The 23,422-nt window shown below is 33.1% G+C and overlaps 1 protein-coding gene across 50 annotated transcripts in view; it reads right to left on the minus strand.

The window, feature by feature from the left end:
- Window positions 1–206: 206 nt before the first annotated feature.
- par-1 overlaps window positions 207–23,422 on the minus strand; it is a 103,525-nt gene continuing 80,309 nt past the window's right edge. For 19 of the 50 annotated variants that reach the window (XM_073992076.1, XM_073992088.1, XM_073992085.1 and 16 more), the window contains exons 13-14: window positions 12,397–12,520; window positions 207–420 (exon numbers count right to left, since the gene is read on the minus strand). In XM_073992076.1, the coding sequence (XP_073848177.1) occupies window positions 408–420; window positions 12,397–12,520 (137 nt within the window). In that variant the 3' untranslated portion in view covers window positions 207–407. Of the gene's footprint in view, window positions 421–11,197; window positions 11,334–12,396; window positions 12,521–23,422 lie in introns of those variants that run through there. The other 31 variants (XM_073992082.1, XM_073992069.1, XM_073992079.1 and 28 more) reach the window with 3 other exon arrangements.

Genomic DNA, 23,422 nt, shown 5'->3' on the forward strand with positions numbered 1-23,422 from the left:
AAAGGAAACTATAAGCATATAAATGAAAACAAAAAGAGAAATATTTTTTATAAAAAACAATATTTTTCCTTGCAATTTAGGTATATTTATACATTTTTTTCTTTTAATATTTTTTCTTTTTAAACTATATTTATATATACTTTTTTTCATCATATTACGAATACAACGTTGTAAGCTGCTTGTTTTTGTGTTTAGTCTCTCTCTTGTTTGTTTTGTTTTGAATCTCACACTTTGACTGTCAATTTTTTTATCAACGTTTGTCACAATGTATTGTATCTCTCTTGCGCGCGTGCCCTCATCATAGATCAATCACTTTTCTCTCTCTCAATGTGTTTAATTCACACAATCAGTTCATTCTCACAGTTAACAATTACAATTTCTTTTTCTTATTTAGCATTAGTATTTATTTACTGGTTTGGCCTAAAATTAAAGAAAAAAGTAATTATAAAAACAAATTATTCACATTGTAAGAGAAAAATCATATCATATTTTTTGTGGTATATTTTTAGTGAAAGTTGTTTAAAAATTTTTTTTCGCAATGAAAAATAAGAGAAAAAAATAAGGAATGGAAATATAGAAACAAAAATATAAAGAGAAAAAAGAGAGAGAATAAAAAAACAACAAATATATAAGTGAAAAATATTTGCAAAAAAGGGGGAGAGAGAATAGTTTTATGGAATAGACTAGAGAAAGAGTAGAGATGTGATTGTTGGTTTGTTGGAGAGAGAGAGAGAGAGTACTTAACAAAAATTATATGAAAAAGGCATAAAAATAAAAAAAGTAAAAAGAACACACACCGAGACACAACAATGAGAGACAATCAGCAACCACCAGCAGCAAGAAAAAAATTAATAAAAAAACACTCACACACCAAAGGAGTATATAAAACTTAGCTAAAAGGTGTCATTTGTTGGGGGTCACTTGGCAAATTTCTTAAATCTTTTAAGTCACACGTTATCATAAATCATAATCAAATAATCCCAAACGTCTATTGTCATCATAAACCCCCAAGTTTTTGCCCATTCGTTCGTCGATTTCATGAACGAAGACACAATTTGGTTTTCATAGCGGTTGACGTTTGTATTCGTGTGACAAACAAATGAAAGCTTTTTATTTTCGTAATTTTTTTGGTTTTCGTAACAAAATCAGACGAACGAATACGTCAAAAATAAACGAATGGAAAAGACCCATCGTTTTGAATGAAAATAAATAATTTGGGTAATAAATGGCACAAAACACACGAAAACTGGAAGGGAATGCAATTTTATTTATTTCCATAGAAGCACACGCGTATATGTACATCCGTTTCTTCATATTATCACAATTATTTTTGGACAAATTTGATTACATTTTTTTCTTATTTTTTGTTTGTCATCTGTTTATTGGGGTTGCCATCAAGTAACACATTTTACTTGCAGATGCCTATGCAAAAGTCACAAAATAAGTATCATGGAAACCCTTAAATATAAAAGCTTTTATGAAATAGACGAAAGCTTTCAGATAAAAACGAATGGTTCGTAAAATTTTACAAGAACCAAATTTTGAACGTATACGTTTTAGTACGAACGGTTCGTGTGACAGGCAAGCATTTTTACAAAAACACCCTGTTAAACTCAATTTAGGTATTTCAATATGGCAATGCTGTAAAAGAGAGCCCATATTCATGTAGGAGAGAGAGAGAGCATATTCATGCTCTGAGACACAATTTCCATTGCAAACAATAACAAAACAGTTGTTTACCAGCAAACAGCTGTTTCGTAAATGTCGTCTGTCAGGTTAAAATTAAAATACACATCTTAATGCAAATTAACGTTGCCGTCTGTCTAGGGTATTATGCTTGGTTTACATTTACGAAATCCACTCGATTTCAACTGTCAAATCCATAGGTTAAACGTCAAATGAAATCCAGATGAGATTTCATTTGACGTTTGAGTTATGGAATTGACAGTTGAAATCGAGTGGATTTCGTAAATGTAAACTTAGCATTAGCCGTTACTGAACAAATTCTCAATGTTGCAGGCCACACTTTAAGTTGATAGTACGTTTAGATTTGCGAATTCCACTCGATTTCAAATGTCAATTCCATAAATATATTTAAAAGTGTTATGTTCCTGTTGATTTTGTGATATTTTAAAATTTAGCATGTGGCCTGACATTTTTACTATCATTTTGTCTCTCTCAATTAATGCATTTATTGCAACACATTTTGTACTACTTTATTAATAGAATTTGACATACGACCAGACATAATTGGGGAAAGAAAAAATATTTTTGATCGAGTTTTTATTAAAAGTGCAGAGAAATATGCAAAAATTAACTATTGGCCTCTTCACTGCGTTAACATGAAAGTTTTTTAATTAATTAATGATATGGAATTTGACATATGACGAGGCCACTTAAGAATTTATTCAATTAGGAGAGCAGGGAAATGATCATCAATTTTACCCTTTGTCGCTTTCACTTTTTTAATAGTTTGACATGTGACCAGGCCACTTTAAGAAAAAATTAACTTTGTTCCTCTGCATTAAACAGACAGATTTTCTTAAATTACTCTTGTGCCAGACACTGAAAAATAACACATGAAAATATTTTAGCTTTTAGGAGAGAGCGGAGGTGAAGGAGCTCCCTTTCTCCCTTCTTACCCATAAGCTCAAAACATTTTCATGAACATTTTCATAGTCTGGCGTAAGACTAAATAAATGTTGCAACTCTTTTTGTACCCTTTTATACCCTCCACCATGTCATTCCGTTTGTAACTACTCGAAATAATCATTGTAGACCCCACAAACTATATATATTCTTGATCAGCGTGCAATTCTACATCGATATAGCCATGTCCGTTCGTCTGTGGAAATCACTCTAGCGTCCGAACGGATTGACGTAGGTGGATGAAATTTTGGGAAAATCTATTATATGTACGTAGGACTTTTGGTATTGAAATCGGGCAATGTAGGTCCACGCTTTCGTATAGCCCCCATACAAAATGACGCGTGACGCATCGTCGTTTTAAGGAATTTTAAGATATTTGTTCCATTTTACCACCGAAATGGTTGTAATTTGGTATTCTGTGTCTCAAGAGGCCAAAAAACATTTCTACCAAAGTTGGTTTATATAGGTCCACGTTTTGGTATAGCCCCCATATAAACGCCCCATATAAAGTACGCGTCATTTTAATATATTTTGTATGTATTAGTCCCATTTGACAACAGAATCGGTTGTAACTTTGTATTTTGCGTTTCCAGAGGCTAAGAAACATTTCTACCATAAAATGTTTATATAGATCCAAGTTTTGATATAACCCCCATAGGACGATATCTCACGATTTACGGTATTTTGAATGTTTTGGCATCATTATCACACCAAGATGGCTGAAATTTGGTATTTAGTCTTCGTTTGGGGTATAAAACTTTCCCTCAGAAATTTTTAGGTATAGGTCCACGCCATCATATAGCCCCCATAGAACGGTACCTTCCGATTTTCGGTATTTTGAAGGTTGTTGCCACATTAATCCACCGAAATGGCTGACATTTGTGGTGAAGGGTATAAAAGGTCCGGCCCGACCGAACTTAACGCTTTTCCTACTTGTTAATAGTTTGACACATGATGAAATAATAAGGTGGCGTAAAACGTTCAGCTGATTGGTTTCAATTTGTCAAATTTTTTTGTTATTGTGAATAAATTGTATGAAAACGTAAACAAACATTTTGACATATTGAAGAATTTTCCGCCAAAAATGAGTTGTTGTTGTGCTAGTTACGTGACCTGTTAAATAGATCTTGGTTTGACATGTGATCAGGCCTCTTTAAGAACATATTCATTCGCAGTAAATTTTTCTTTTTTTCTTGATTTTATAATCGAGTTTTTTATTACTGAGGGAGTAGAGAGGAAGAGCAAAGAAAAGTACCTTTTATTTCGGAAGTCAGAAAGTTATAAAACAAAGAGCTGCCAAAATGCATTATTGTGAATGAAAGCCCTACTAACTATCCTGCAAAAAGCTTGAATCCACAGTCTATACAGTCGGACAATAAGCCCAGCTGATTGTTATGTTTGTTGTCAAAAACATTATTGTGATTTAAAATACAATAATGTAAAATCTATTATGTTTGTTGTCAAAAGTTGTTAACAGAACTCTGAATGGCCGACCTAATCCATAGATTCTTCAGTACCTTCTTTGTATGAATCGCGAGAATTAGAAAACTTTGTGTCAATTGTTTATTCACAATAATAACTTAGAAACTAAATATTTGTTGAATAAAAATTTACATTTTTGGGAGAGAAGAGAGATCAAAATAGGTTCTTATTTATATTAGGCAAAGCATATGGTAACACCCTCTCTCACCGACATACTCTTTATTGCCGCAAGGAAAATTGCCTTATGTAAACATGGCCTAAGTCAAGTTTTCTCATTCCTCTCTTACTAGGCGTTTACACAAGACAATTTGTCTACTAACACATACATTTGTCGTTTGTCTCCCAGCTGTCCATCATTTTTCACAGACAGTAGGGGTAACAAAATTTTGACATTTTTGTAAAAAAAAGTCAGATAATTTTTGAAATATGTTGAAAACAAAGGAACAATAACAAAATATGTGAACGGAAGACAAATAGAAATCGATGCTTTTCATTCATAATTTTAAAACTGTTTTTGCAATTGTCGGCAGGCTAATTTTGAGATTTTCACAATCAATACATGAACTTAACTGTCTAGGGATACGTAAAATCGATTTCGGTTAATCGATTATTAATCGTAAAATTTCCAAAAGTCGTAGTCGACTATTGACTGTGCGAAACCCGGATAATCGATTATTCTTAGTCGACTTTCGGAAGACAGAGTCAACTATTATTCGTAGTCGGCTATTAATCGTGGTCGACTATTAGTCGTAGTTGGCTATTGGGTGTGCTAAAACCGCATAATAGACGGTACTTTTTTATACATATAACCATCACGGATCGCATCAACGAAAATGGTCGATTATATTCGATTATAATCGGTTTTCGGCGGTTAACGATTAGTCGAAAGTCGAGTTTTAAGTTTTTCACGAAAACCGAACAATCGAAAAATCGATTATTGCAATTCACTGCGTATCCCTACAACTGTCCTGTCATGTGTAAACGTAGGGTTATCATAAACGTGGAATACTCGTTGTGAAACTCTCTTGTCTGACTTTCTAGCAACTTTATTGACATTGTGAAATGTTAAAAAGAGAATTTACCATGTGACCTGTTAGCTTTGTTAAATTACTCATTCACAATAATACAAATTACACAAATGTATGACTATGTTTACATTACATTATTATTTGGAAAATGTCAAAGTGGTTGTGGGTGGCATAGGGGTTTTTCTTATTTTTGGGACTATGATAGTATGTTTTTTTTAAATATATCACTTGTAACAGCAATTAGTTATACACTGAAATGAACTTTTTGTACTATTTGACAAAAAAAACCTTATATTTGGTATTTTTCGAACATAAACATAAAAATATCAATAAATGCAAACAATTTCAACCGTTTTTAGTTAAATTTGATTTAATAATTTTATTTTATGATTTATTATGCTATTCGATTTTGAAGTACAATGACTATAATAAAATTTATTTTAAATTTTAATCTAACCTTAAAATTCGCGTTAACTTGTATAGTGTTTTACTATTCGACCAGTTTCAAGTTCTACTGATGCTTCAATAGAATTAAACTAAAAACACGCAAAGAAAAACGCCAGTTTTTTCAGTACACTGTCGACTAGTGTCAATCAATTCGTATATTTTGTATAACGGCATTTTGGAACAAATTACATTTTTGAAGTCCGCCTTAACTTCGCGTAGATTCGTATCAACAATCAATGCTAAATTTGAAATTGTAAATTTTATTGGAAACTTTAATTGTTCAGTGGGTTTCATGTTTAACATGATGAAATAATAAGGTGGCGTAAAACGACCAGCTGATTGGTTTCAATCTGTCAAATTTTTTGTTATTGTGAATGAATTGTATGAAAACGTAAACAAACATTTTGACATATTGAAGAATTTTCAGCCAAAAAGAAGTTGTTGTTGTGCTACTTACGTGACGTGTTAAATAGATCTTGATGTTTAATATACATATAAAAATGCTATATCGGCTGCGTAGATGAGCATTAAAAAGTCATTTATAATGATTGCTATTTTGAATGTCTGTTATTATCCTCTTTGGTTTAGAAATAATTTGCATTTAAAAATCCTCTAAAGCTATGTTTACATTAAAGTTTTTTTGCCACGTTTACCTCCTTTATGAAGATTTTTTTGACGTATACGCAAATCCAGTTGTGGTTAAGCGTATTGCGAAAGTCGTTTAAAACCTCTCACCAGCATTAGATAACAGGCGATTTTGTGTAATTCACAATAATACCTTGAATTATTAAGAATTATTTATGAAAACCTAAACGAACGATTAATACTAATAATCAATGTTCATAATTCACAATAGCCCTTATAACCGTATAATTTGAGCGTATTATTAACAATAATTAACCAGCGAACATGGCTAGGTAGTATTGTGGCCATGGTGGAATAAGAAGGTGTTACATCAAATCATGTCAAACGCCATGTTTGCTCACATTAATGCATTACTGTGAATTGCTTGTTTACATTTTGTATGTTATTTTATTCACAATAAAGCCTTTTTTGCAACTGGCATGAAGATCAGCTGTTTTTGCAGCTGTACCTGTATTATTGTGCCATGATTGTGGCGTATGATTAATCTTCATAATTCACAATAGCATATGCGGCCGTCTTATTAATTGCGCGCAATAATATAGCAATCCGGGCGTATGAGTATGCAACATGGCTGCGTATGATTGATTTTCGCCAAGTTATACTGTGACGTATGATTGATGTTCATAATTAACAATAGTGCATATGACCGTATTATTGATAACGTAATATTAGGGCGTATGACAATTGATTGATGTTTGCATTTAATTAATATGGCTATTGTGATTGAATTGCCTCCAAGCTGTCAAAATGTTTAAGTTTTCATACGAAAAATTCACAATAACAATGAATTTGTAAGATTGACCTTATTATGCCACCTTATAATTGCACCACGTATCGTATAATATACATGATTCACAATGGTATCTATGTATGTATGTGTTATTAATAGCGTTTATGGTTATTGTCTACTAGGACGTGTGAGTATGACACAATATTGGGTCGTATTGATTGATTGTTTGATGTTTATAATTCACAATAGTGATTATGGTAGAGATACGTAGTTCCGGAACGAACTAGTTCCAAGGAACTATTCCGGACAAGGAACTATATCCAGCTCTTGCGTTTATATAGTTCCTTTCGTTCTTCTGGTTCCTTCAATTTAACGCCTACGTCGATCTTACGTTGTTGCTGTCTGTTCGCTGCAATTTATTTATTTTTATGCCAATTCATCCACCAAACCATACATTTCGGTCTCGGAACTATTTGGGACGAAGGAAACAAAAAGAGCGACGAAAAAGAAAAAGATTCCTTGAACTAATTCGATCTCGGAACTATTTGGAACGAAAAGAACGATGAAAGAGAAAGATTCGTTGAATTATATCGGTCTCGGAACTATTTGGAACTATGTAACTATATTAAGGAACTAGTTCCTTTTGGGAAAAGGAACTAGAAAGATCGATCCGCTCCGAGAACTAGATTGCCCAACTCTAGATTATGGATGAAACTACACTAGAACCCATGTGTATGTGTTCGTTTACTCAACATTTGTACAAATTGTTACTGGATGTTGTTCGTTTACTATACAGTAAAAGACCTTAGTCGATTACAAGAAGTTAATGGACTTGTACAAATTGTTGAGTAAACGAACACACCTACTTATCCACCAAGGCGTACGTCATGTTGCGTATGATTAATAAAAACAATAGAGCGAACGATTAGTGATAATTATGATAAACCACTACATGAGTAATTCACAATAGTGCATAAAACACTATGGGACTATGACTATGCCACACAATGGAGTATGATTGATGTTTTTAATTCGCAAGAATGCATGATATCGTATTGGCAATAAAAACAACTAATGATACGTTTACACTAGAAACCTCATAACAATAAAAATCGATCTACTATGATTTAGATGAAGTTAATTTTGTAAATTTAAGTTGTTCGTTGGGCCCAAGGCCTACAGAAGGTCGGTCATTCAGAGTTCTGTTAACAACTTTTGACAACAAACATAATGGATTGTTCATTATTGTGATTTGATTTCGTTTGTATTTTATGTCACAATAATGTATTTGACAGCAAACTAAATAGTCAGGGCTAACTAGTTTGGGCTGAGTGTCCGACTGTATAGACTGTGGTTGGGCCCATGGCGCAACAAAACAAGTTATTATCATACTAACTACGAAAACGCATTATTGTAAATGAATCAGGTAAAAATGCAAACAAATTTTTTGACGTTTGGCCGGGATTTGAGCCACTGATGGAACACTTTCTTATTATGCCATGTACATGAACATTTTTATGTGTTCCAGAAAGCTGTTCTCATCTTTGACATTGTCAAATCTTTGTACTTATCAGTCTAAACGTCAAAATTTGTTCACAACACATTACTGTGAATTGCTTGTTTACGTTTTGTATGTTATTTTATGCACAACAATGCATTTTGACAACAAGAATGATAATCAGCTGTTTTTGGTGTAGTGTCTGTATTAGGCTGTCTTCCGAAATATCGGTTGCTTTCATGGTGGAATAAGAAGGTGTTACATCGATAACAATAATCGGGCCATTTACCACACCAAACGTCAAAATAACGCATTACTGTGAATTGCTTGTTTACCTTTTGTGTGTAATTTTATTCACAATAATACATTTTGACAACTAATGTGATAATCAGCTGTTTTTGCCGTTGTACCTTTATTATTGTGCCATGGTTGCTTTGTAGTCATGCATCAAATTAGGTGTTCTTAGTTCGAGTTCCCCACTACTGAAATTTCATAAAATTACTCTAGTATGAAACTCGATCTAAGAACCCCTATTTTCATGCACGACTACAAAGCGAATGACGTTTCGCAAGTCAGCCTTACTGTGCCATGGCTACAATGCTGATCAGCTGTTTTTTTTTAACTATTCATTGGGCCATTATCTGTTGTAATTAATAATAAATGCAGTTTTATATAAAAGAATCCGTTAAATTCCTAACAAATTCTTAACAACAATTATATTGTAACTAATTTATTGATATTTCCTTTGTCTTTAATTTCATTTTGTACTCTAAAGTTCATTTCATATGCATAACATGAGAATCTTTGTTATCAAGTGATGACGTCATACAGAGAGAGAGAGAGAGGACAAATATTTTATGATACACATCCTTAATCTACTTTTATTTAATTCTTGCTGGTTGCTTGTGATTGCTGATTGTTTTTTTTTTTTTTGGATGAAGTATGGAATTTTTAAACAAAATTGTTATTCATTGTTTTTGTATTATTTCTTGTTGATTGATTTTGAGGGTTGGACGTTTTAGAGAGAACAGAACATACTATACGTTACGATTATAAAATACGCCATAAAACTAAACAAACCTAACCAAACTATTATTATTATTGCATTGTACTAATTTGGCATCTTTTTTTAGTTATTAAAACGTATTCATATACTATTTGACAGCTAAAAGTGAAAGGATAAGGCACAAGGGGGGAAATGTTCAAGTCTCCAATTTGGAGAAAAGCACATCACCTTATACTATTGCCTTTCACTCCAAGGCCACGTTTACATTAGGGCATATTATCATTCAAACGCATTCAAACGAAACATGATGGTTTATCATGGTAATAAGTCCTAGTGTATGTGACTTGGCTTTTAAATGATAAATATACACATGTTTTGTTTGTAATGATATATTGTTTATGAAATTTTTTTTATATATAAAGAGAGAGACAACAAAAAATTTCGTTTAGCTTAGTATTTTTTTGTGTTGTTTTTCGGTTTTATTGTTGGCTGTTTGTTTGGTGCTCATCAAAACAAGAGAACATATATATTTGTTGTTGTGACCATTTTATTTATACAATAATTTGATATTTTCCAAAAACAAACATAGATTATGGATATTATTTACAAAAATCTATATAATAAATAAAAAAAATTTTATATAAATTTGTATATTTATAAAGAAAGAGTTTAGTATAAACTGCAAAAGCAAAAAGCCGGCCAAAAAAGTTTGCTAAATAAGAAACAATATTTCAAAACTACATTGCCAAAAAATGGATTTGATTACAAAACAAACATGGAAGCGGCGGCGGCGGCGGCCATGAACACAATTTATTTTATATGGATTTTTGTTTACTTAAAACTAAATTAAATAACAATTATTGAAATGATGTTCATTATCTTAAGGACTACGTGATTAAAAAAAGCATTTGCATCTTGATTTTGGGAGGCTGGGTTGGGGCGCTTTCGTTTCATTGTTTATGTAACATGCATTCAGGCATTTGGAACGCATTTTGTTGAGTTTGGCTATACATATTCACAATAAGACAACTTCATTTCTGGTCATTGTGAATGATTTTTGCAAGTGATGTCCGCTTTGTTTCGCTCATGATCAAAAACACACATTTTCTTGTATTCTCTTTTTGATTTCCCTCTCTTCTTTCGCTCTTTGCCTTTTCTGTTCTGTTACCCAAACAAAATAACATAACACATGATTTCTTGTACGTTTTTGTTTTTAGCTCTCAATAGATGCTTGCGTCTTTTCTTTTTATTACAACATTGCAACGTTTTTTATGTATTACGTTACGTTACCGTTACAAATTACTTAATAACATACGACTTACTAATTAATAATATAATAGATAAATTAAGGAAAAATATTAAGCAAATACTTGATATTTTTTTTTAAATAAATGTTGTTGTTAAATATTCTCGCACTCTCTTTCTCACATGCTCTCTTCTCTTTCTGTCTGTCTGTTTGTCTTTCTTTCATATTCTTCTTTCTCTGGGTTATCAATGATGATGCTTTGTAGATTGTTGGATATTCTGTGGTGTAAGAATTTTCATAACGAGGTTGGTATATAATGCTTGGTTATTGGTTTTTGTTTTGGTGGCACATGCTTCTTCTTCACTGTTGCTGGCTTGCAAATAATATTATAGAGCGAGTGCGGCGTATGTAGTTGTAACTGAGAAGTAGCCGTTCTTTCTTGCTTTATTGCAATTTCTTTTTCACATTTTGTGTGTGCTTGTTTTTCTGTTTTGTTTATTTCAGAATCCATCTCACAGAGGAGGAATCAGAGTTGTGTTTTTATATTTGTGATACACGTCATAAAAGTTCTGTTCTATGACTAATGTTTGAGTTTTTGGAATCTAAATTAGAAATATGGGGTGCTGGTTATAAATCCATTGAGTAGTAGTATTAGAATACTTAATAATAACATTATATTTAAAACAAAAATAAAGTAAGGTAATACGGTTTTGGAACACACAACGAGTTAAGCATAAGGGGCGACAGGTGTTGGGTAGTTTGAATGTACATATGTATAAAACGTAGGCGGAAATGTTGACTGTTGACACTAACGGAAACGTCTGTCTGACATTTGTTTATGTGTAAAGTAACAAAGTAGTGCAGGGGTGGGGGTGGTAAGTGTGTATGAAAGTCAAGTTTTAGTAAAACAAGTATGCTTTTTGAACAACAGGTGGGTGGGGAGGTTAATTTCAATTACAATGATTTCAATGACTTTTTTTAAAAGAATAAAACATAACAAAAATTGGTTTTATAATACAAAGAATCGAAAATAGCAAACTTTGCTAGTAAGTAATTAAGTATAATAAAAAAATAAAAAACAAAATACATGACATTTACAACAATGTTTACTTGTGTGTATAGTAGTAGTAGTTAATAATTAAGGACAATGTTGTTTGTAATATTAAAAATATGATTATTATATAAAAAAGCTATACTTAGTTACTAAAAATTGCTATTTTTACTTTTTATTTAAATAAAAATCTTTTGCAATGTTCTCTAAATGTTTTTTTTAATAAAAAATTCTCTTTTGCAATGTTCTCTAAGATTTTTCTTTTTCATTTTATGGGGAAAAGGTGGCTTTTTGTCTTTTGTTATGAAAAATACTTGTTTTTTGTAAACTAAACTCTTTTTTTTTGTTTCATTTTACATATTTGTTGTTTATTTTATATAAACACAAAACAAATACATATAACATATTTTATAAACGTATGTATATGTAATGTTGTCTCTATGTTTAGTTTTCTTTTTTCAATAACTTTTTCAAATTTAAGCTAATACTTTTTGTTTTTTTTTTTTGTGCCAAACTTCTTCTCTTTGTTTTAATTGTTCTTGTTGTTGTTGTTTTTGAAACATTAAACATAAAAATGGTGTTATTTGTTTAAGAAATGACTTGTCTACACTTACCGTTTACTAAACCTTGAGGAGAGTTTGGAAAAGAAACTCATGCGACCGGGATGAGGTGATTCACCTGGCACACCACCTGTGGCCGAATATTCCAAAGCAGTATTGTTTCGTGGCCTTGTTTGACCTATGGAATTGTTGGCATTGCAATAGGTCCACAATAAATGAAAACAAATTAGGGAAGAGAAAGAGAAACAAAAAGAAAGATTAGTAAAAAATAATAAAATGAAAAAAAAAAAAAAAATAATTGTATATAAGAAATATTTCTTATTGATAATAACCTCCACCATGAACGACAAGAGTGTGTTGAAATATAGGCCTCAATTTAAGTGAATTTTGTTTGTATTTTCTTTCAGAAATTAAAGTAGAAAGCCATTTTGTAGAACATGACCTGTAAACTAGCTGCCGAAAGGAAGCCTGAATAATAACTGTATATATTTCACGATAATATCTTTGCTAGTTGTAGAATATCCTCATTTAAATACTATCCTAAATATAGGGGGTTATCATGAACGACAATTCCCCGTGAATTCACTTTTTCCCTTATGTTGCAACGGCGGAAAGACGAAACTCACGGGGAAATTACATTCATGATAACCCCCATAAGGTAAATTATAAACGAATAAATTTTAAATAAATGTTTTTTTACAATATTTGGAAAAATTTTGTTTCAACATAACCTCAACAATTGTACTGAAAAGGCATAAAAAAAAAAACAAAAATTGACAAAATGTATACCAACAAACAGTTTGTATAGTTATTATAGCTACAATTTATAGCTACGGATAAATTGCTAAGAAATCTGATTTCCTTATAACCTGCTACACATAACCTCAAAATTAATATAATAATAAAAATAAATGCCCTGGAAAGGCTTAAAATACAAAAAATATGAATAAATTTGTATAAAAATCTAAAGGCCTGGGTACATAAGCTGTCTCGCCTGCTTGCCTTGCTTTCCTGCTTCATTTCTGACATAACAAAAATAAAATAATAACAAGTAAGAACGGCATTAAGTTCGGCGGGGCCGAACTTGTTATACCCTCCACCACAAGTTGTATTGAAATAAAATGGAATAATTAGTTTTCTTTCGTGTATGAAGAAGACTTAATACTAAATTTCAGCAATTTCGGTAAAACAATGTGAGGCACCATTCTATGGGGGCTATTTCAAAACGTCGATCAATACCGACAAATTTTTGACGGAAAGTTTTTAGGTTTAAAGAAGACTAAGTACCAAATTTCCTATATTACGGTAAGAGAATGTGGCTAAAACTTAAAAAATACCGAAAATCAAGAAGTTAGCTTCTATGCGGATATAGGAAGACGTGGACCTATACTGATAATACTCTTCTGGAATATTTTATAACTCTTGGAAGCGAAATAACGAATTTCAGCCATTTCGGTTGGATATTGACGTCACAATCTTCAGTATTACGAAAATCGGGAGGTACCGTTCTATGGGGGCTATATCGAAACGTGGACCTATACCGACGAATTTTAGTCAGAAATGGGGCAATATGAAAGCGTGGACCTGTACAGACATATTTCTGGCGAACAGTTTTATATCACATTGAAGACTAAATACCAAATTTCAGCCATTTTGGTGGAATATTGAAGACACAACCTTCAAAATACGAAAAAATTGGGAGGTACCTTTCCATGGGGGCTATATGAAGGCGTGGACCTATACCGACAAATTTAAAGGGGAAGCTTGAGTACCCCCAACGAAGTCTAAATACCAAATTTCAGCCATTTCGGTGGAATATTGAGGCCACAACGTTCAAAATACCGAAAATCGGGAGGTACCGTTCTATGGGGGCTATATGAAGGCATGGACCGATACCGACAAAGTTCTGGGAGAAAGTTTTATACCACCAACGTTGACTAAGTACCAAATTTCAGCCATTTCGGTGTGATAATGAAGCTAAAACCTTCAAAATACCCAAAATCGGGAGGTACCGTTCTATGGGGGCTATATGAAGGTGTGGACCGATACCGACAAAATTCTGGGGGAAAGTTTTATACACCCAAAGAAGACTACGTACCAAATTTCAGCCATTTTGGTAGGATAATGAAGCTAAAACCTTCAAAATACCAAAAATCGGGAGGTACCGTTCTATGGGGGCTATATGAAGGTGTAGACCGATAACGACGAAATTCGAGGGAAAAGTTTTATACCCCTAAAGAAGACTACGTACCGAATTGCAGGCATTTTGGTAGGATAATGAAGCTAAAACCTTAAAAATACCGAAAATCGGGAGGTACCGTTCTATGGGGGCTATATGAAGGTGTGGACCGATACCGACAAAATTCTGGGGGAAAGTTTTATTCCCCTAAAGAAGACTACGTACCAAATTTCAGCCATTTTGGTGGGATAATGAAGCTAAAACCTTAAAAATACCGAAAATCGGAAGGTACCGTTCTATGGGGGCTATATCAAAACGTGGACCGATATATCCCATTTTCAATACCAACCATCCTGCAAGTAATAAAAACTTCTGTACAAAATTTGGACTTTCTATCTTTAAAAATGCGAGCTGTATCTTGATTTCAACAGACAGACAGACGGACATGGTCAAATCGACATAGAATTGAAACAATTTCAAGCTAGATTGCCCTTTTCTTTTTTATTCTTTTATCAGAAGCAAGCAAGGTAAGCAGGCGAGTCAGATTATGTACCCTCAGGCCTTAAGAAACCTAGTTTCCTTATAATTTAGAACACATAACCTCAAAATTGGTATAATAAAACGTAAAAAAATTGTTCATTTAATAATATCCTCATTTATATGTGATCCTAAATCATATGTAGGTAAAACATAAACGATTAAGTTTTAAATGAATGTCTTCATAGTGTTAGACAAGTTTGGTTTCAACATAACCTCAAACTTTGTCGTGGAAAGACATAAAAAAATGCAAAAAATATTGTCAAAATTGGCACCAATAAAAAGTTTTTATTGGTTTATAGCTACAATTTTGCTTAGTCCCGGTCCACACTAGCGTGAATTTCATTAAAAAATTTCATGAAATTAGGTGTTCTTAAATCGAATTACCCACTACAGCAATTTTATGATTTTACTCTACCATGGAGGTCGATCTAGAGACTCATAATTTCATGCATTTTTTCAATGAAATCACTCAAGTGTGGGCCGGGACTTACTAGCTAAGAAACTTTGTTTCCATATAATCTGGTACACATAACCTCAAAAATTCAGAAAATGTTTAGTTCAACAGAACCTTAATTTTCGAAAGGAAATTTAAAAAAAGTGCACAATATTCGATTACCTTATGTTATATCAATCGTATTCATTGGTTCAATTTTTAACAAAATTCAGAAAACTTTTCTTTCAACATAACCTCATTTTTTTGGGGACGAAATTAAAAAAAACCGCAAAATCACAAAATTCGTTTTTGTTGATACATCAATTGTTTATATATGTTATATATTTTATCAAATCTCAAAAATGTTTACTTCAGCATAACCTCAATTTTTGGGCGGAAATATAAAAAAACTGACCAAAACAGCAAATAAAAAACTCACTCTCTTATAATAGTCATTATTGAATACATTCTTTAAATCTTCATTTATTTCCTGGTTTCATTGTTAACATAATTCTGACAAATTTTAGTTCTACATAATCTGAACGATTCACCGGAAATTAAAAAAAAAAAATGCACAAATCCCAGTCATATTAATACATAACTTTAGTTAATTTCAATTCTTATGATGGCTTCAGTATTTAATGCAGCCTTCCAAAACTTGGCAAACATAACCCCAAAACGTGTTTTTAAATAAAACCTGTAAAGACCATACATAACCTTAAAATGTGTTTCTTTATATTACCACTACAAAGGCTGTGACATGAAAACAGAAAGTATATTACTGCATTAAATGGTAATAAATGACTTTATTGTCTTCATTAATTCAAATTATAACAAAATCGTGACAATTTTAGATTCGACATAACCTCACATTTTCTTTGAAAATGCAAAAAAAAAAAAATAAAAATAGCAAAAAATTATAAAAAATATAGCCGAAATTTTCTATTTTAGACCAAAAATATAATTATTATTATCTTTATAACGAAATTTCTTTATAAGGTATTCAGCCTTATTCTGAACGGAAATTCCCCGTGAGTTCTCTTTGAAGTGACAATTGTTTATACCCTCAGCATTTATGCTAACGAGGGTATTTACACTTTCATACGGCAAAATGTGCCTCATCGAAATAGTGGTTTTAGACCCCAATTATGTTTGGACGAAATTTGTTTCAGACAATTTGGAGTCGATTGAGCAATGTCCGTCCGTCTGTCTGTCTGGCTGGAGCGCCCGATAACTATCGAACGGATGAACCGATTCGTTTCAAATTTTGGCTTTCGTAATATTTTGTCCAAACTTAGTTTAAGTTCGAAGATGGGCTATATCGGTCCACTCCTTCCGGTACCTTCCCGCACAACAGTTCGAAAATGTTCGGAAAATTTGTGCGCACGATAACTCTCGAAGGGAGTAACCGATTTGTTCCATACTTTGCCCATTGTGAAATGTGTACCCGACTTAGATAAGTTTCCAATATGGACTCAATCGGTCCACTCCTTCGGGTACCTCCCACACAAATTTTCGGAAAAGTTCAGTTTAGGACCAGCTCTCGAATCGCTTTGATTTTTGCTTTAGCAACTTGTATACGCTGATACCCCATACGATGGTATAAGTTTTATCAGGGGCAAGTCCATACTTCCTAAGAAAATAGCCTGAAAGTTGCAAAAAACCCCTATGACACCATGTGTAGTGGTTGGAGCGCAAGATAATTCCCGAACAGATATGCCGATTCCGTCCAAAATTTGTCCTTCGTAATATTGCGTCTAAACTTAGTTTAAGTTCCAAGATAAGCCATATCGAACCACTCTTTCAGGTACCTCCCCCACAAAAGTTCAAAAATGTTCGGAAAATTTGTGTGCACGATAACTCTTGAAGGCAGTGGCCGATTTGTTTTATACTTTACACCTCCTATTATATTCACCAGATATAAATCAGGTTTGAATATGGACTATATTTGTCCACTCCATCCGGTACCTCCCGCACAAAATTTCGGATAAATTCACTTTAAGACCTACTCTCAAATCACTTTGATTTTTGTGGAAGCAACTTGCATTCGCTGCCTCAAATACGATGGTAAAAGTTTTTTTCAGTGGCAAGTCCATACTTCTTGAGAAAACAGCCCGAAGGGTGTAAAAACCCCCTATGGCACCCCCGTGGTCTATGTCGGTCCATTCCTTTTAGTACCTCCTCCGCAAATCTTTTGAATTTTAATCCTAATCAACATTTTTGTCGGTTCATACGTCCAAAATTTTGAAACCCCCTAAATACATAAGTGTTTGGGAAAAAAGTGTTTCAATTTACACAGGCTAAGGGTATATCTCTGTCGGCAAAGCCGACTGATACTTTTTTACTTATTTTAAACACATTTTGATATTATGTGTACCATGTCATGTAAAACTAAATATGAAAATGTTTATTTGCATCAACTGCGCCATTTATGTTCAAAAGTTGAGGTTATGTCAAACCTAATTTTGTTTCTTTTTTTTTATTTTGTTAGAAAATAAGTATGAACACAATTGAAAATATTAGCTTGAATGTATTAAATGCTGTAATATACTTTATTTTTAGATATAGGACGTTTTTAGATGTGTTATTAAAAGACACATTTTGAGGTTATGTGTGCCATAACCCCATTATCAATTTCGTACCCAACAGTACATTTGTTTACTATCTGGTTGTTGTTGTTGTTGTAGCAGCTAGAAACCTACGTATAAGCATAGGTTTTTTGCTGGGTTGGCAGCCGCCGGCCGAAACACAATGGTTTCGGGTCAATCCGGTACGAAAGAACCCTGCCGTATGATTGTTTACTATCTCGCTGGTTGGCCTGTTCAATGGATGTTGGTTTGTTTAAATAATAAAAATTCCTCTTCTAATGAGCTTAAGTTATTATTGTGCCTAAAAGCTGTGTGATCAAAACTAATTATTTTCTTATGTCCGTGGTGGAGGTTATTAAAAAAAAAAAAAGATAAATATTCTGTTATCTGCAAATCTTTAAGAAAGTATTTTTCTGTTGAATAGTGTAATTAATGTTTGTATTGTTATATTTTTATTTACTATCAAGCAGTATTATCTATGGCCCTTTACACCATATATCACATGTCTCCCAATGTAAAAAATGTTAACGAAAGTTTCTTTTTTTCAATTATTCAATAGGTAAGATAGCCCTGACCTCACTTCTTATGACTTTTTTAGACTGATTAGTAAATCACAGTTCCATTATCTTCTTTAGCACCTAAATTATATTACATGTTTTCGAATATAAAAAACTATCAACGAAACTGTTTTCAATTCAGTTCCATTGGCTTCCTTAGCATCTAAATTTTATAAAAAAATATATATATAAATATAAAAAAATTAATGAAAAAGAAACATTGTTCAATTTTTCAACAGATATAATAAATATAACCTCACTTTTGTGAATATATTTTCTGACTAGTAAATTACAGTTCCATTAGTTCCCTTAGCATACAATTTTTAAACAGTATTTGCAAAAAAAAACCTCAATTTTCTATCAATGTTTAACCTTTTTAATGAGATTGATATAATACGCCTAAAAGTATGCAATGGTTTTATACAACACAACAAAGTGCCATTGAAGAGTTGCATTTTAAAATGAACAAATAAATGTATGTGGGTAATATGGTACGTTTTTGAAGCTTCCAAATGTGATGATTGCTTTATTCAGACATTTTGCAACAGATAACCTCACTTTTTGTGAATATAAGGACTGATTTAGTAAATTACAGTTCCATTAGCTTCCTTGGCATCTACAGTTTGTAAAAAAATATATAAATATATAAAAAAAACTATCAAAGAAACTTTCTGCAATTTTCAACAGATATATTGGACATAACCTCACTTTTTATAAATGTTGTCATACTATTAAATAACAGTTCCATTAGTGCCCTTTGCATATTATTTTTTTAATTGTATTTGCAAGAAATCCTCAATTTTGTATCAATGCTTGTCATAACAATGAATTGATATGTTACACCTAAAAGTATGCAATGGTTTTTATACAACAAAGTGCAATTGAAGAGTTGATTTTTTACAATGAACAAATACATGAGAGGTTATATGATGGCATGTTTAAGCTTCCAAGTGTAATGATTGATCGCGGTGAGTGGAAGATATGTGAGAGAACGATTGTTCCTGAGCATTTAAATATACTGCAGAGGAAAAAATGCAACTAATATAAAAATATACATTTTAACTTGATAGATTTTTGTTAAAATTGTCACATGTATTCTTTATTGCAATGATAATGCTCTATAAATATCATGGAAATTGTGACGCAGTTGTAGAGGAGATAACAATGATAACAGCTGTCTGTTTTTTTCAACATTCTAACGTACATACACATATTATTATTATAAATGTAAATTAACTATTTAATCTAGTTAAAGCAGTAGCAACAGCAGTACACATGTTATTTATAGGTCAGTCGCCCACCACATTTCCGTTATAATAAATTCCAATAATAGCAAAGCCAGCCCCATATTAACAGTTATTATTAAAATAAATACAATTGTGTAATTGTTATTATTATATGTATGTTTGTGCGTGTATCTTGAACAAACATATAATAGTAACAAATGCCATAGAATGAATGCCATGGTTTAATGACAACTTAACACGAAAAAGGGCGGCGCACACCTTCAACAATTGGTATTACAGGTTATTATAGCTCTTGTTGGTGGTATTTGTTTTCTTTTAATACCTTTTGTTGTGAGGTAATTGAACCAATTGTCTAATTTATGTGCTGCCGCATGGCATTATTAAAGCAATTGACAACAAAAGGCAGGCAACTAAGGGAGAAGTAAATAAACATGTAGTTCGACAATTGGAGAAATTAAATGTTAAGACGGGTATTTTAGGTGCTAAACTTTGGGGGAATTACTTGTTTTAATAGGCATTTTAAAATGTGACAAACACTTTTTGTAGGAAACATAACCTAAACATTTTTTTTAAACAAATATTAAAATTATTTGCTTGGTTTAAACCTTTTGTTGATAAATTGGGGGGGGAAATTGAGTGAATTGAATTATTAATGTGTACCAGCGGCTAGTATGGAAGCAATTGACAAGAGCTACACACAAAATCAACAAAAATGTGGCTCCACGTTGTTTAGAGGAGTTGAGTACTCAGATTGATATCTATGTATATAGTAAATGGTTTTAGTAAAAAATTTGCCAATGAAAACTCATGGGAAGAATTTGTAAGTGTGTGTTACACATATTTATAACATAGTCATGAAGGGTTTATATATCGTTGTAAATCATTTTGATACTGTTGTAACAAATTGCTAATGCATCCACCTTAGTAAATATACGGTTGGTGGCGCGAGTAGGTTTTCATAGTTCGATTTTTTCCATTCACGAGGAGCAAATACTTGATCGAATCGAATGTCGTCGTAATTAGGCCCCAGGGGAGATTAAAATTTCGATAGACTATATACCCTTCCTCATATCTATCAACATTTACTGACACGTAGACTCCATGTCCCCGTCATGTAACTGCAACTTTTGCCCTGGAAATAGTTCATAATTATAGTAGGCAATGGCGCAGCAGCAATTGGTACAAATACATAGTTTCTAACCTAATAGCATCTTCAATTTAGGATACAACCAACCAACTCCACATAACCTCAAAATGTGTTTTACAATATTGCTTCCATTAACTCTACCAACTGAAAAGAGAAAGTAAAATACTGCATTTAATGCAAGAAAATGAGACCTATCGTCTTTTTTAATAGAAATTTGTGACAAAAACAAATCTTGGAACGACATAACTCAAATTTTTGCCCTGGAAATAGTTACAAATTACAAGTTACAAATAAATAGTTTCTATTCTAAGAGCAGTTTCACCAAAGATATGTTGTTTCCACATGAATGTATGTGTGTAACCTGGTAATACATAACCTCAAAATGTGTTTTTTTAAATATAGCCTTTATAAACCCAAACAGATGTAGAAGGAAGGTATATCATTGCATTTAATGCAAGTAAATGGCTACTGTCTGTCATCTTCATTAATTCTAATTTTTAGAAAAGTTTGCCGAGTTTCGATTCAACATAACCTCACATATTTTTCCCTGGAAATGGAGACTTTTTGGTCTTCTATGAAGACCTCTTGGTCATTTATGTAGACCTGCAATAAAGATCTCCGGTCTTCTTTGAGACCTTTTGGTCTTCTATGACGACCATTTGGTCTTTTGTGAAGACAAAGAGGTCTCCTGGTCTTCTATGAAGACCTTTTGGACTGCAATGAAGACCATTTGGTCTGCAAGGAAGATCTTCCGGTCTTTTATGAAGACCACCCAGTCCTTTATGAAAACCTACCGGTATTTTTATGAAGACCTCCCGGTCTTTTATGAAAACCTACCGAAAATCTACTGAATCTGTTAAACCACTGATGTTCTTCTATATCGGCAAGTTTTTCTTTTATTCGGAAAGGGCCTATAGAAGTACCCTTTTATTCGGAAAGGGTTTATAGAAGTACCCTTTTATTCGGAAAGGGTCTATAGAAGTACCCTTTCATTGGGAAAGTGTCTATAGAAGTACCCTTTCATTGGGAAAGGGTCTATAGAAGTACCCTCTCATTCGGAAAGGGTATATAGAAGTACCCTCTCATTCGGAAAGGGTCTATAGAAGTACCCTTTCATTCGGAAAGGGTCTATAGAAGTACCCATTCATTCGGAAAGGGTCTATAGAAGTACCCTTTCATTGGGAAAGTGTCTATAGAAGTACCCTTTCATTCGGAATGAGTCTACAGAAGTACCCTCTCATTCGGAAAGGGTCTATAGAAGTACCCTTTCATTCGGGAAGGGTCTATAGAGGTACCCTTTCATTCGGAAAGGGTATATAGAAGTACCCTCTCATTCGGAAAGGGTCTATAGAAGTACCCTTTCATTCGGAAAGGGTCTATAGAAGTACCCTTTCATTCGGAAAGGGTCTATAGAAGTATCCTTTCATTCGGAAAGGGTATATAGAAGTACCCTCTCATTCGGGAAGGGTCTATAGAAGTACCCTTTCATTCGGAAAGGGTCTATAGAAATACCCTCTCATTCGGAAAGGGTCTATAGAAGTACCCTCTCATTCGGAAAGGGTCTATAGAAGTACCCTTTCATTCGGAAAGGGTCTATAAAAGTACCCTTTCATTTGGAAAGGGTCTATAGAAGTACCCCTTCATTCGGAAATAGTCTATAGAAGTACCCTCTCATTCTGAAAGTGTCCATAAAAGTACCCTTTTATTCGGAAAAGCTCTATAGAAGTACCCTCTCATTCGGAAAGGGTCTATAGAAGTACCTTTTCATTCGGAAAGGGCCTATAGAAGTACCCATTCATTCGGAAAGGGTCTATAGAAGTACCCTCTCATTCGGAAAGGGTCTATAGAAGTACCCTTTCATACGGAAAGGGTCTATAGAAGTACCCTCTCATTCGGAAAGGGTCTATAGAAGTACCCTTTCATTCGGAAAGGGTCTGTAGAAGTACCCTTTCATTCGGAAAGGGTCTATAGAAGTACCCTTTCATTGGGAAAGGGTCTATAGAAGTACCCTTTCATTGGGAAAGTGTCTATAGAAGTACCTTTTCATTCGGAATGAGTCTACAGAAGTACCCTCTCATTCGGAAAGGGTATATAGAAGTACCCTCTCATTCGGAAAGGGTATATAGAAGTACCCTCTCATTCGGAAAGGGTCTATAGAAGTACCCTTTCATTGGGAAAGTGTCTATAGAAGTACCCTTTCATTCGGAAAGGGTATATAGAAGTACCCTCTCATTCGGGAAGGGTCTATAGAGGTACCCTCTCATTCGGAAAGGGTTTATAGAAGTACCCTTTTATACGGAAAGCGTCTATAGAAGTACCCTTTCATTCGGAAAGGGTATATAGAATTACCCTCTCATTCGGAAAGGGTCTATAGAAGTACCCTTTCATT

The sequence above is a fragment of the Musca autumnalis genome, unplaced genomic scaffold (genome assembly GCF_047663935.1).
Source record: "Musca autumnalis isolate F117 unplaced genomic scaffold, ASM4766393v1 scaffold_5, whole genome shotgun sequence".
Lineage (NCBI taxonomy): Eukaryota > Metazoa > Arthropoda > Insecta > Diptera > Muscidae > Musca > Musca autumnalis.